The 14,100-nt window shown below is 38.0% G+C and overlaps 1 protein-coding gene across 2 annotated transcripts in view; it reads left to right on the top strand.

Moving 5' to 3' along the window:
- The window catches only part of tmod1 (tropomodulin 1), an 81,131-nt gene that overhangs the window by 43,717 nt on the left and 23,314 nt on the right, over positions 1 to 14,100 (top strand). For both annotated transcript variants that reach the window (XM_069926297.1, XM_069926306.1), the window contains exons 3-5: positions 2,460 to 2,579; positions 7,770 to 7,859; positions 8,422 to 8,552. In XM_069926297.1, the coding sequence (XP_069782398.1) occupies positions 2,460 to 2,579; positions 7,770 to 7,859; positions 8,422 to 8,552 (341 nt within the window). The remainder of the gene's footprint in view (positions 1 to 2,459; positions 2,580 to 7,769; positions 7,860 to 8,421; positions 8,553 to 14,100) is intronic.

Genomic DNA, 14,100 nt, shown 5'->3' with positions numbered 1-14,100 from the left:
CCCAATGGTAGCAGTGTGAAGAGGGCAAGGCCGGGTGGTGGGGGTCCTTGAGGATAGAGGCTGCTTTTTTAAGATACCACCTCTTGTAGATGTCCTCGATGGAGTGAAGAAGGCATGATGGCACTGGCTAAGTTCACAACTCTCTGTCATTTTTCTTGCTCTGCGCATTGACACCTCTATACCAGACAGTGATGAAACCAATCAGAATGTGCTTCACGGTACACCTGTAGAAAATTGCAAGAGTCTTCAATGACATACCAAATCTCTTCAAAATCCTCATGAAGTACAGCCACTGGTGATCCTTTTTTGTGATTGCATCAACATGAAGGCCCACGATAGATCTTCAGAGACATTGACACCCAGAAATTTGAATTTCTTCATTCTTTCCACTGCTGACCCCGTGAAGAGAATTGGTTTGTGTTCTCCAGATTACCCCCTCATGAAATCCACAAACTTCTCCTTAGTTTTTCTAATGTTGAGTGCAAGGTTTTTGTGGTGACACCTCTAAACTAGCTGTCCTATATCCATCTTGTATGCTTCTTCATTGCCATCTGTGATTTTGCTGACAGCCATCATGTCATCAGCAAATTTGTAGATAGCATTTGAATTGTGCCTGGCACATGGTCATGGGTATAGAGTAGTAGGCTAAGCACGCATCCTTGAGGTGCGCTTGTGTTGATCGTCAGTGAGGAGGAGACGTTGTTTCCCAGTCTTACTGACTCTGGTCTTCCAGTATGGAAGTCGAAGGATCTAGTTGCAGAGGGAGTTTCAGAGGCCCAAGTTTTAGAGCTTTTTGACCAGTACTGAGGGCATGATAGTGTTGAAAGCTGAGCTGTTGTCGATGTGTTGCTGTTGTTGAGGTGATCCAAAGCTGAGTGGAGAGCCAGTGATATTGCATCTGCTGTGGAGCAATTGTGATGATAGGCCAATTGCAGTGGATGAAGATCTTTACTTAGACAAGAGTTAATTCTGGTCATGACCAACCAGAATCACTGTATTCCTAGGTGATAGTCATTCACACAGCTCCCTCTGCTCTTCTTAGGCACCGGAATGAATGATATCCTTTGAAGCAGATGGGAACCTCTGTCTACTGCAATGTGAGGTTGAAAATGTCTGTGAAAACTCTGGCTAGTTGGTTGGTACAGATTTCCAGGTATGCCACCAGGGCCTGACGCCTTGTGAAGATTCACCCTCTTGAAGGATGTTGGCCTCAGAGACACAGGATCATCAGCTTTTGCATGGATTCTGATAGGTACCATTGAGTTCTCCTTTTCAAAGCAAGCATAAAAAATGTTCAGCCCATCAGATAGTGAAGCATCACACCCATTTATTGTGTTTGGCCTCACTTTGTGGAGGTAAAGGCCTGCATTCCCTGTCATAGTTGACTCTATCTCTACCTTCCCTCAAAATTGCCACTTTGCTGCTGAGATGGGCTTCCACAGGTCATACCTGTAGAGATCTGGATCACTGGCCTTAAACACCATTGATCATGCCCTTTTGATTCATCCACAGCTTCTGGTTGGGGATCTCCCAGTATGTACGCGTTGACACATGATCATTCATGCACGTCTTGATGAAGTCTGTGACAGCTGTGGCATATTCATTCAGGTTTGAGGATAAGTCCTTGAATATGGACCAGTCGACCATGCATTCAGCATCTTCACCACTGGTGCTGTAGCCCTCTGCTTGCATACTGGGAGTAGAAGAACAGTCAAGTAATCAGACTTGGTGAAGTGCAGTTGTGGAATGGCTGGGTAGACATTCTTTGTGTTGGGTGTAGTAGTGATCAAGCATGTTAGCTTCTCAGGTTTCACAGGTAACGTGTTGGTGGAAGTTTGTTCAAGACTTCTTCAGGTTGGCCTGGTTAAATTCCCCTGCAAAGATTGGGAAGACATCAGAATGTGCTATCTTATGACTACTGATCACAGTGTTGAGTCCCTCCTGTGCTAGCCTGATATTAGCCTGTGGCAGAATGTATACTGTGATCAAGATGATGGCAGATAGAATGGGTGACACTTGAAAGATCCCAATTGTGTTTTCCCGACCTGGAACATTTAGCTAACTAATGTTTTTGCACCACAATTAATTGATGATGATGCAAATGCCACCACCTCTGGTTTTTCCTGGTTTGTTCCCATATTTGGATCTTCCAGAATTAAGCACATGGTGTCTCACACTAAAGGGATCTTGTATTGCTTCATGTTCCATTCACTTTCCCTGAGATGGGACTAATTAACTTTTAAAAACATCTCTAGAATCAACTATTTTTATTTATTTTTCTTTAAATTGGCATATCTCTGATAATTATTGCCCATCTTTTGCGGCTCTGAAAAGGTGCTTCTGAATATTCTCCCTCCACCACTGATATCCTTGTAGTGGTGGAGTGTGCACAATGGATCAGAAGCTGACCATTATTATTTTTGTGTAAATTTAAATTGGTGTTCTGTTCTGTTCTGTAGGGAAGCCTTGGATCCCCAAAGAGAAGCCTGTCCAGTCTGTAATTGATAGGGTTACCCTGGAGCCAGAGTTGGAGGAGGCCTTGGTCAATGCTACTGATGCTGAACTTTGTGACATTGCAGGTAAGAGAATCTCAGACGACAGAAAGGTTTCACTTCACAGTGCCACTCGCTGTAGCACAAATAGAAATTCATCTGCACTACATGGAAAATATAGTAATGTATTTGCATGGGACTCTGCTGAGGTAATGGAATAGAATCTTAGTGGCAGAATTCTCAAATGTCACCATTTACCACAAATGTAAAAAAAAAAAAATGTCTCCAAAGTTTTAATTTTAAAGCTGTGGCACTTTTTTTTTGTTTATATTCTCAATTTCAATAAACCAAGATAATCTCTGTTATCCTTCCCATCCTTCATCAGTGAAGCCAGATGTGAAAATGATTTGCATTAAGAATTTGCAAGCATGCACACTGGTAATGTACTGCAGTTTAGCCATTGATTGTAGAGAAGTTTCTAATTCCTGGTAAATTCCATTTCATCTTTCATTTATAATTTTCATGAATGGAATAACTCACAGCAGCACTTGTTATTCTGCAATTTATTATATAAGATTATCTACATGATCTACACACATTTCTCTGCAATTAAAATGGGTCTTCTAATGGAAAAGGCCCAAGTTATGATTGTGGATCAATCCTACACTACAGTTGGCTGTGGAGCACGATTGAAATTGGAACTGGTATCTCCTATCATTAGGAAAATTAATATTGATCACTCTAGACTGAAAGATGAAGTAGACCTCCATTTGCCTTACAGCTGAAACTATACATAAGCTAATAGTAGGTAGAACAGTGAAGTAGCTGAAGGAGGACTAAGTAACAGAGAAACAGTGGGAGAGAGCGGGTATCACATTGGAGACTCACAATGCCACTTACTACAGCTTGAGTCAGATAGATGATAGAATATACATTAAGTTTCAGGAAAATCTTAGACTTCATTTGAATGTACAATAAGATTAAAAATGGAAAAGATCTTGTTGATGAATGAACAATATTTTGGATTTGATTTTTTTTTAAAATTATTGGCTGTGACGGTTCAATGAGATGAGTGGGCTTGATTGCAGGTTGGGTAAGACACAACCTCGGGCAGAAAGTTTGTGAGAGGAGGGGGCGGTTGGCAGTGGAATTAAACTATTTATTTAGAAACAACTTCAAAATAAATCAAGTAGATTAAATTAAAGTTGTTTTCTAATTATTTTGATTAGCAATGAATGTTAAAGTTTTGACTGTTCATTAAGCTACACCATTTATTTTTCAGCATTCATTCTGTTCTTTCGCAAATCCATATCATTATTCATTTCATTCACATTATCCCATGAAGTGTAAGATCATCATCAGCCTGTGAAATTATTTACATTTGCTGTCATTTTGATGCTGAATGATGTGAGATTGTAGTAGCTGCCAAATTTGAGGCTGCATATTTTAGCATGATCCTGAGCTTGTATCAGCTGAGCAAAGGGAGACTATTGCAGGCAAATATGCTTTATAAGTTGATGTATTCTGGGCTGACTGTGCTGTGGGCTGTGGAAAGTGTTGTTACTGTCTGCTTGACCAATAGACACAATTGAGAATTTCTGCTTGGCTAATAAGCTTCAACGGGCTGATAAGATCATTGATATCACTGCATGTAAGGGTCAAGTTCCTCTCTGCTAATTTACTGGTGGAGTAAGTACAAATGTAAAATTAGCACAGACTGGAATTTAGCCCTCTATTTTTTTATCATGTGCTGCGTCTTGTTACGGAGAAAAAAATATTCTATTTTGAGTGAGCTGATATTATACATTTGTTACTAACAATTCAACAATATAGAGTTTACACATTGGGCTTTGTGATTTTAATTTTTCCCAGTTTCTTCTGGATCTCTCTTCTGGTACACTTTCAATAACTTCAAAAGACTGGAAGTTACCAGATGACAGGATTTTATTCCCTTAAGACTGAACATGATGCTGCTGGTTCGATTCCAGGGTTCGTACTGGAGGATGGACTTGGACGTAACTGCCTTTATTATGGAATTCCAAGGGGAGGAGTCAAAGGGTTAGTCATCAAGGAGGAGGGCTAGCCATACACACAGAGACAGTACAAATGGAACAAATAGCACTACCATGTTATCACCACATTCACCCCCTTTTTTAAAAGTCCAACAGGGCAGAGTGGGTTCAGTGTCCATCACCAATTCAGCCAGTCTTTTCTGTCTCTGGGACCACCGTAGTGCCGGCTATGACTCAGCAGCTGGTTCCTGGGCAACGTGATGCATGTTGGCAGTTTGCATGTCTGGTGACTGGGGTGGAGCAGCTGGGTTGGGGTAGGGTGCCCGGGTATGTAGTGGTTGATCGTGGTGGTAGAGCTCACTAGATGGTCAGTGGCAGTCTTGGGATCTCTCGCATGCACCAGGCCCCGGACAGAGACAGTGTCTTCCTGCCCATCTGGGTATGCCATGTAGGCATATTGGAGGTTGGCGTGAAGGAGATAGGTATTCTCAATGTGGGTTGGCCTTATGACTTCTCACATGCTTCCAGAGCAGAACTGGCCCTGGGGAAATCAACCAGGATGGCAGTGTGGTCCCTGACGCGGACTTTCTGGGGAAGGAAAACATTCGTTCATGTGGCGTGTTGTTGTTGGCTATACACAGGAGGGATCTAATCACATGGAGGACCTCAGGGAGGACCACTTGCCAATGGGAAACAGGAAACAATTCCAAACAGTGGTGTTCTCCCTTTCCACCTGACTGTTCCCCAGGGGTGGTAAGACTAGTGGCAGTGTTCTGCGCTAACAGGTACTGATGCAACTCGTTGCTCATGGAGGACTCCTGGCTGCTGTGGATGTAGCTTGGGTACCCAAGTAGGGTAAAGATGTTGCGCAGTGTCTTTAGGACTGTGGCCATGGTCATGTCCCGGCAGGGGATGGCAAATGGGAACCAGGATTACTCATCAATGATATTGAGAAAATACACATTTCAGTTTGAGGAAGGCAGGGGCCCCTTGAAATCCATGCTCAGGCTAGGTCATTGTCTGAGTCACTGTCTGACCTGGACTAGTAAGTTGGCACCCACGAACCAGTCAGGTAAGATGGTGGCCTCCATGGCATACACGCAGTACTGTTGCTCAGGGCAGAAGTGATTCTGGCCAAAATGGCAGCTACCTGTGGCACTAGTAGGGAAAGGAGAAGGTCTGGAGTTAAAAACTTTTGCATAGTGCCCCTTCTTTCCACATCCTGAGCATTACCGCTTCCTTGGCTGGGCAGCGCTTCCGGGGGTGCTTTTGTTTTCCGCAAAACTAGCATTTCGGGTGCTTGGTGGCAGCTGAAATAAAGTCAGTGGGCCCCTATGTTGCAGTGGCCTGAGACCCCCACATCCCAAGATGGCGGCATCCGTAACTGTGAGAGTGTGAGCATGAAGAAATAAAAGTTGAAGCTGAGAAGAGTTCACATATTTACCACACTCAGCAGAATAACTGCCATGTAGCAGTGCAAATGAACAATTATTCAAAATATAATTTTAAAAATGGATTATAAAAAGTAAGTGTTATTCTTATTTATGTATTAGGAACAAGAGAATCACCTGCAATGGCTTCTCTTCATTCTATAATTCCATTTTCTCAAGTTTTTTAAAGGTTTGTTATAGTACTCTCAACATCATCCTGTCCTTTTATAACAACATTAAAAAATAAAATATTATTTATTGTATAAAAGCATACACTGACAACACCCTGCTCCACCATACTACCGTGTTTTACGACTCTGTACTATCCCTGATTTTTAATGCTTCTTGTCTGATATTAGTATTGGATACATAGAAAATTCTTCCAATGAATGTTGAAGAACAAACTCATTATCTTTGGCTCCCTTCAAATACACTGCATCCTAACCATTAACTCTATCCCTCTCCCTCATTGGAGCCTGAGTCTAAACCAGCCACTTACATCTTTGCATCTGAGTCAATTCAACTGAATTACTGCTGAAACTATCATCCTTCTTGCTTGTATTATTTTCCATTAGATAGTTCCTTTTTCTTTTGGCCAGCTTCTTTGACTTTAGAACTCTGCTACTTATATCTCATTCACCAATCATCCTTGAATTCACTGCCCAGCAATGGCCTAATTTTAAAATGCTCACCCGAGTTTTCAAATCCCTTCATTGCTCTGAAATGTCCTTTCTCAGTAATCTCCTCCAGTCCTATTCGCCTCACCACTCTCCCTTCCAATACTGGAGCCTTGTATATCCTGATTGTGATTATTCCACTAGGTGATGTCACAACTATCTCAGCCCTAAGGTTTTGGAATCTTTACCAATGACCCTTTTTTCTCAAACTTTCTCTCTTTCAGGATACACCTCAAACTTGCCTCATGCCTGACTTGACTGTTGAAAATTGCTTTCGTGGGCACCTTGAAACATCTTAATATGTTAAAGGCATTGCATAGAGATGGATTGTAATTGTAAACCACATAACAGATGCAGTGAACTGCTTTACCTTGAATTTCCCACCCAGTCAAAGGCCTTCCTAACTTACACAAGTGATTCATTTTTCATGGCTGGCCTAATATCCTCAAATATCCCAATAACCTAAAATGGAAGCTCAAGGTCACCACATGTGACCTTTTCTAACTGGGACTCAAGTCAATGGGTGGTGCAGTTATTAAAACCACTATCCCATGGCTCTAGCCACTGAAGTTCATCTGTGGCCTCTGTGGCATTCCCTCTGCGATCACGTGGACTTTCCTCAGGCACTCCTTCCGCATGCCAAATGACGTGCGGGTTGATAGGTTAATTGACTTCTGTAAATTGTCTATTGGGTGTCAGTGAGTTGTAGAATTTGTGAAGAGGTGATGAAACTGTGAGAAGAATAAAAAGGCTTAGGGTATGATTAGTGCAAATGGTTAATTGTTGGCATGAACTCAATGGGCTGAAGGGTCTGCTTCCCAACTGTATTTCTCAAAACTGGCCCATCCAACATAACCTGAGAATTAACCATTTTAAAAATGCTTTTGTGAACTGGCTGGAAGTGTTTGGACCAACCAAATATATCATAATCTATTAGATTGGTCATTCGGGAGTTAACGTGAATGAAACTGAGCACTTTCTGCATCAAATGCAAGTTAACGTGAATGAAACTGAGCACTCTGGTGATTTTTCTTTTATTTGAACTGCATTGTCATTCCAATGTGTCTGCTTTTTTTCTGCATCAAATGCAAGTGTCTGCAATATACTGAAATATGTTAGTTTCTGGTTTTATGAATACATTACTTATTTTTATTTTAGCTATCCTTGGCATGCACACACTGATGAGCAACCAGCAATACTACGAAGCTCTTGCCAGTAGTACCATAGTCAACAAGGAAGGCCTTAACAGTGAGTAAAATCTGAAGTATTATTAACTACGATAATGTATGCCTTGTAAAGGCTGAACTATTCTATGCCAGATTCTCTGTTGAATGAGTGGAAGTATGACCTGGTATTTTTTTTATATCTGTATAAAAGCTGCTTCACCTTGTAGCAGCCTTTATGTCTTTTTGTATGTTAATTATTCAAACATTACAGATGGAAAATATGCTAAGGATTGACGAGCCATTATTTAAAACATATCAAAGGACCATATACCTTTAGAATGGAAGGAGGAAAACATCTTTAAGCCCCTTCACAGCATTTTTCAGAAATGAGCTCCCTACAATCAGAAAGAAACATTTTAATAATTTACTATGCCATTTTACTGATGGCTCAAGATTTTCTTTTTGAATTGTGTTTGATATTTAAATGATCTGGGATATTCTAGTTAATGTTCATCTTTAAACCAGAGGTTATGGATGGTGCCCCATAGAGTATTTTTACATTGTAGTCCATTTGAAGATGATCATGTTGTTAAATGATGTTTCATGGCATCCACATCAGCATTCACTTAATCTGTCTTCTGCAGGTGTCATACAACCTACTCAGTATAAGCCAGTTCCTGATGAATTGCCAAACTCTACAGATGTTGAAGAAACTCTAAAGCAAGTCATGAGAAATGATCCTGAACTTGAGGAGATTAATCTCAATAATATAAAGGTGACTCCAGAGTTTGTTATTCCCCTAATCTGATTTGCTAACCTCAATATGGTTAATAAATGGATAAAAATTGAATGAGTAACTAGATATGAGGGAAATTCAGAACTTTTTTGGTTCAGGTGCTTGATATAATGAAATCCATTGAGTAATGTTAAGAAGCTTTGTAAGAGGGAACCTAATTATTACAGCATAACTAATTATATGTAAGGTTGTTCATATGGTTGGTGGATTTTGTCTTTTAGCTTTGCTTCATCAGCTTTAATAATTGAGTTCAAATTTGAAGGGCATCTTCCAGGTACAGGTGAAAACACAATGCTGGAGAAACTCAGCAGGTCAAACAGTGCACTTTATATAGCAAAGATAGATATATAACCAACATTTTGGGCTTGAGCCATTCATCAAGGTAAGGAAAAATGTTGGCAGTCACCTGAACAAAACGGTAGAGGGGCAGGGGGAGGAGCATGGTACCAAAGGCAGAGGTAGTAATAGGTGGATAAGGTAGGGAAGACACATCAGCAGGCAGGGCATGTGAATAGAGAGGGAAAGAAGACAAGGGGAAAGGAGAGGGAGGGAGATGGAGAAGTTGATGTCAATGCCATCCAGTTGGAGAGTGCCGAGACGCAAAATCAAATGTTGTTCCTCCAATTACGGGTAGTCTTGGTGGGATAGCACATGAGGACATGGACAGACATGTGAGTATGGGAGTGAGGGGGGTGTGACAAGATGGCGTAGAGTCTAGATGTGCAATCTCGACCTCTCTGGCCAGACTTTTAAATACCCGTTTTTTAACCCTTTTTTTTCAAGTTTAAACTTTTAAAATTTTAGTTTAAAGTATTAAGGAATTATTATGGCCACTAATGTTAAAAAGACTAAACCTCAAGTTCATAAGAAGTTACATTTTCGAAGTGCTGAAGATCTGGGGCTTAGACGACTTGATACAGTCCCATGCTCAATCTCTTCATTGTCTAAACCCCAAAGATTGCCTTTGGGGGCTGAAAAAATATCTATTGCTCACCAAATGAAGGATGGCGCTGGAATTACCCGTTCTCCGGAAGAAGGTGCATGTTCCCAAGAAGTGGACCCCGATTTGGAAAGCCTTTCGATTTCAATGGAGGGAGCACGCACGAAGACGACTCCAATGTTGGAAATGCATCAGGTAGCATTTCAATCTGAAGAAATCGTTTTTCTTCACGAATTGATGAGAAAACAACGAGATATGCGGGGGGTGGGGGGGTGGGGGGGGGGAGAGAGACCAGCGGCGACCCCCTGAGGAAGTTGGGATGCCGTCGCTGGGAGTTCAGACCCACAGTAAAACTTTTAAAATGCCTTCTGTTGAGTTGCAGCAGGAGCTGCAGTTACCTTGTTCTGCCATTATGTCGGAGAGAGCAGAGCTGAGTTTTACTGATTTACAGTGTATGCAATTGAATGCAATTATTCAAGCTGTTATAAAACCTGGAATGGATTTGTTGACATCTCAAATGAATGAAATGGTTCAAATGAATGCTGGTATAAGTTCAGATTTAAATATGGTTAAGACACGTGTGGATGCATCTTATGAAGAATTTAAAAAACTTCAGACTGCTTTTTTGGACTGTAACACAGAAAAAGTCTTGAAGGTTGAAAAATCAGTCATAGAATTAGGAGAACATGAGAAGGAGCTAGAAAGAAAAATAGATTATTTGGAAAATCAAAGCAGAAGGAATAATGTGAAAATTGTCGGTTTGCCAGAAGGTATAGAAGGACAAGGTCCTCTTCGTTTTTTTAAAGACTGGATTCCGCAAATATTAGGGCAAGAATTTTTTTCTGAGGGATTGGTACTGGAAAGAGCCCATGGAGCTTTAAGAAGAATACCCTCAGCTGGTCAACCACTGAGACCGGTAATAATTTGATGTTTGAGTTATTTGGATAGAGAAGCAATACTTCGACTTGCAGTGCAAAATGCGAGAGAACGACAAACCCCATTATTGATTCAGAATAGCAGAGTCTTTTTTTTTATCCTGATCTGAGTCGAGATGTCATTCAACGTCGACGTTGATTCAATCCAGTTAAAGAAGGTTTGTGGCGTAAAGGTTATAAGTCTACTTTTGATTACCCTGTAGTGTTGAAGGTGTTTTATGGAGACTATCAATTTCGGTTTTTTGAAACTGATCGTGAAGCAATGATTTATGTTGATTCATTGCCAGATATAAGAGGACAAAGACATAGTCCACCATTATCTCCTAAAGAAAAATTTGGTAGCTCTGGAAACAGAAAACGGGAATGGAAAGAGTCCACCTCCTTCTGAAATGGGATCTTCGAGATTGGAATCTTCTGGATGAAAAGAAGAATTTTCTAATTCTACTTTTTCTTTTGTTGTTATGATATTTTGATGTTATTGATTGTTTGGCTGGGGAGGGAGAGATTTGCACTAAGTACTTTACTAGTCATCAGTCACTGGTGGGTGACCCACACCCAATTTTTGTTTAGGGGATTACTACCTTTTGGTATTTTTTTTTGGGGTGGGGGGAGACTTTCTTTTTTGAAATTTTTTATTTTTTTTTATTTTTTAATTTGTAATTTTTTTATTGGAGAGACTATATACGTTGATTTGAGTTTTTATATAAAGATATTATTGGTATTTAGTAATAATAGTAGATATGTCAAAGTTGAGGTTTGCTACTTTTAATGTTCGAGGATTAAATAGTCTGATTAAATGTAAGCGAGTCTTGGAGTATATTAAGAAAATGAAAATTGATATTGCCTTTTTACAAGAAACACATTTGAATGTGAAGGAAAGCATGAAATTAAAAAGGGATTGGTTGGGCATGTATATTCTTCTTCATTTAATTCTAGAGCTAAAGGTGTAGCAATTTTGATACATAAAAAATTTATCTTTTGAATTACAATCAATGGAGGAAAAGGCAGGATGTATTCTTAAATTGAATTGTAAGATTTTTAGTGAATTTTGGACTTTACTTAATATTTATGCTCCAAATGCAGATGATGAAGTATTTATTTTGGATGCAATTTATGTTTGGGTCAAGCTAATGATAATGTTTTAGTTGGTGGTGATTTTAATTGTGTTTTGGAACCTTTATTCGATAAATCTCCGAAGAAAGTTAAAAAATCCAAGATGACAATCCAGGTCCAAGCGTTGATGAAAGATCTTAATTTAATAGATAATTGGAGACATATTAATCTGATAGAGAAAGATTTTTCCTTTTATTCATCTAGACATTAATCGTTTTCAAGGATTGACTTCTTTTGAGTATCAGCACATTTACAAGGGAAAATACAACAAGCGGAATATAAAAGTAGGGTGATTTCAGATCATTCTCTGTTATATTTTACATATGAAACTTTATGAGAAAATTCAAATAGCTTATCGTTGGAGATTTAATATAATGTTGCTAAAAAATATGGAATTTATTGAATTTAAAAAAAAATTAATTTTTTTTGTAAGTTTATATTATGGGATGCTATGAAAGCCTATTTGAGAGGACAAATAATTAGTTATACTTCTAAAATAAAAAAGAATCGATTAAATCAGAGTCTTGAATTAGAGAAACAGATCGATGAGTTAGAAAAGGAATTTCAGAAAGATGCTACAGAAGATCAGAAAATAGAATTATCTAGGCTGAAAGTGAAATATATTACTTTGCAATCTTATCAATTTGAATGCGTGATTAATAGGACTAAACAACGGTATTACGAATGGGGAGAGAAAGCACATAAGGTATTGGCTTGGCAATTAAAGAAAGAACAGATATCGAAGACTATTAATGCTGTTAGATGGAATTCTCTTATTACTTATAAACCTTGTGAGATTAATGATGAATTTTATAAAAAGTTATATACATCTGAAGGAAAACAGGAAACTGGATCGATTGATTTTTTTTAATCACAGTTGAATTTACCGATATTAAAGAATGGAGATATATAGGAGTTAGAAGAACTATTTACTGATTCGGAAATTAAAATACCAGCATACCGGTTGAATTTTATAAAATTTTCTATGATGATTTATCTATAATGTTTGGGGATGTATTACGTCAAGTTGGAGAACATTATGATTTACCTGAGTCTTGTTCTAGTCCTTTAATTACAGTAATTACTAAAAAAGATAGAGATCCTTTGAAAGTATCTTTATATAGACCAATAATATCTTCATATAGACCAATTTCATTGTTAAATGTAGATTATAAAATAATAGCTAAAATATTAGCGAATAGATTGGCTAAATTTTTACCAAGGTTGATTCATTTGGATCAAACAGGTTTTATAAAGAACAGATATGCTTCAGATAACATTTTGCGCATGATTAGTTTGATTAATAGATTTCGACAATCTTTAGATCATCCGATGGTGCTATCCTTAGATGCAGAAAAAGCATTTGATAGAATTGAATGGAATTTTTGTTTAAAGTTTTGGAGAAATTTAAGTTTGGTCCTTTTATTGGTTGGATTAGGGCTCTATATAGTAAACCGGTAGCTAGAGTATTGACGAATGATTTGATTTTGGAATCTTTTAAGTTAACTCGATCAACTTGTCAAGCTTCTCCTTTATCACCAGCTTTGTTTGCGTTCGTGATTGAATCTTTAGCACAGTTTATAAGACTAAATACACAGATACAAGGTATGAAAGTTTTAGATGAGGAGTATAAAATTAATTTATTTGCTGATGATGTATTGGTGTATTTAATAAACCCAGCTCAGTCACTTTTGCATTTGAAGGAATGTTTAATACAATATGGATGTCTTTCTGGATATAAAGTTAATTGGGAAAAAAGTGAAATATTACTGGTAAGTGAAGGAGATTATTCAGTTTATAAGAATATTATTAATTTGAAGTGGACTGATCGAATTAAATATCTGGGTATAATTTTGAATGTTAATTATCAATCTTTACATAAATTAAATTATGCTCCGTTAATGAAAAAAATTAAAACTGATTTGATTAAATGGAAAGATTTACCTATTAATTTAATGGAAAGGATAAATACAATTAAGATGAATATCTTTCCACGTATACAATATTTGTTTCAATCTATTCTGTATTTACTTGATAAATTTTTTTTGAGATTTAAATAAAATGGTTAGGGAGTTTTTATGGAGGGGTAAATTTTCAAGAGTATCTTTGAATAAATTAACTTGGAAATATGAGTTGGGACTACGTTTACCACATTTTCAAAATTATTATGAGGCAGCCCAACTTAAATTTATTAGTTCATTGATGGATTTGGAATGGCACCCTGGTTGGGCTAAAATTGAGATGGCAAGTATTTCTGAATTTGAAATACATCAATTTTTGTTTAGGTTGAATATAAATTTGTTACAACAATATAATGTGCCTATACTAAAACATTTAAAGAAGTTATGGATAAAGAAAAATAAAATGATAGGTTTTAGGGGTAAATTATTGGCTTTGACTCCATTGTATAATAATCAACTTATTTCTTTTTCAATACATAATCAAAGTTTATTGCATTGGAGATTTAAAGGTGTGAAAAATTTGGGAGATTGTTTTAAAGAGGGTAAGTTTTTATCTTTTAATCAGATGAGGGAAGATT

The sequence above is a fragment of the Narcine bancroftii genome, chromosome 1 (assembly GCF_036971445.1).
Source record: "Narcine bancroftii isolate sNarBan1 chromosome 1, sNarBan1.hap1, whole genome shotgun sequence".
Classification (NCBI taxonomy): Eukaryota; Metazoa; Chordata; class Chondrichthyes; order Torpediniformes; family Narcinidae; genus Narcine; species Narcine bancroftii.
The sequence above is the reverse complement of the archived record's forward strand: the minus strand, read 5'-3'. Positions and strand labels throughout refer to the sequence as shown.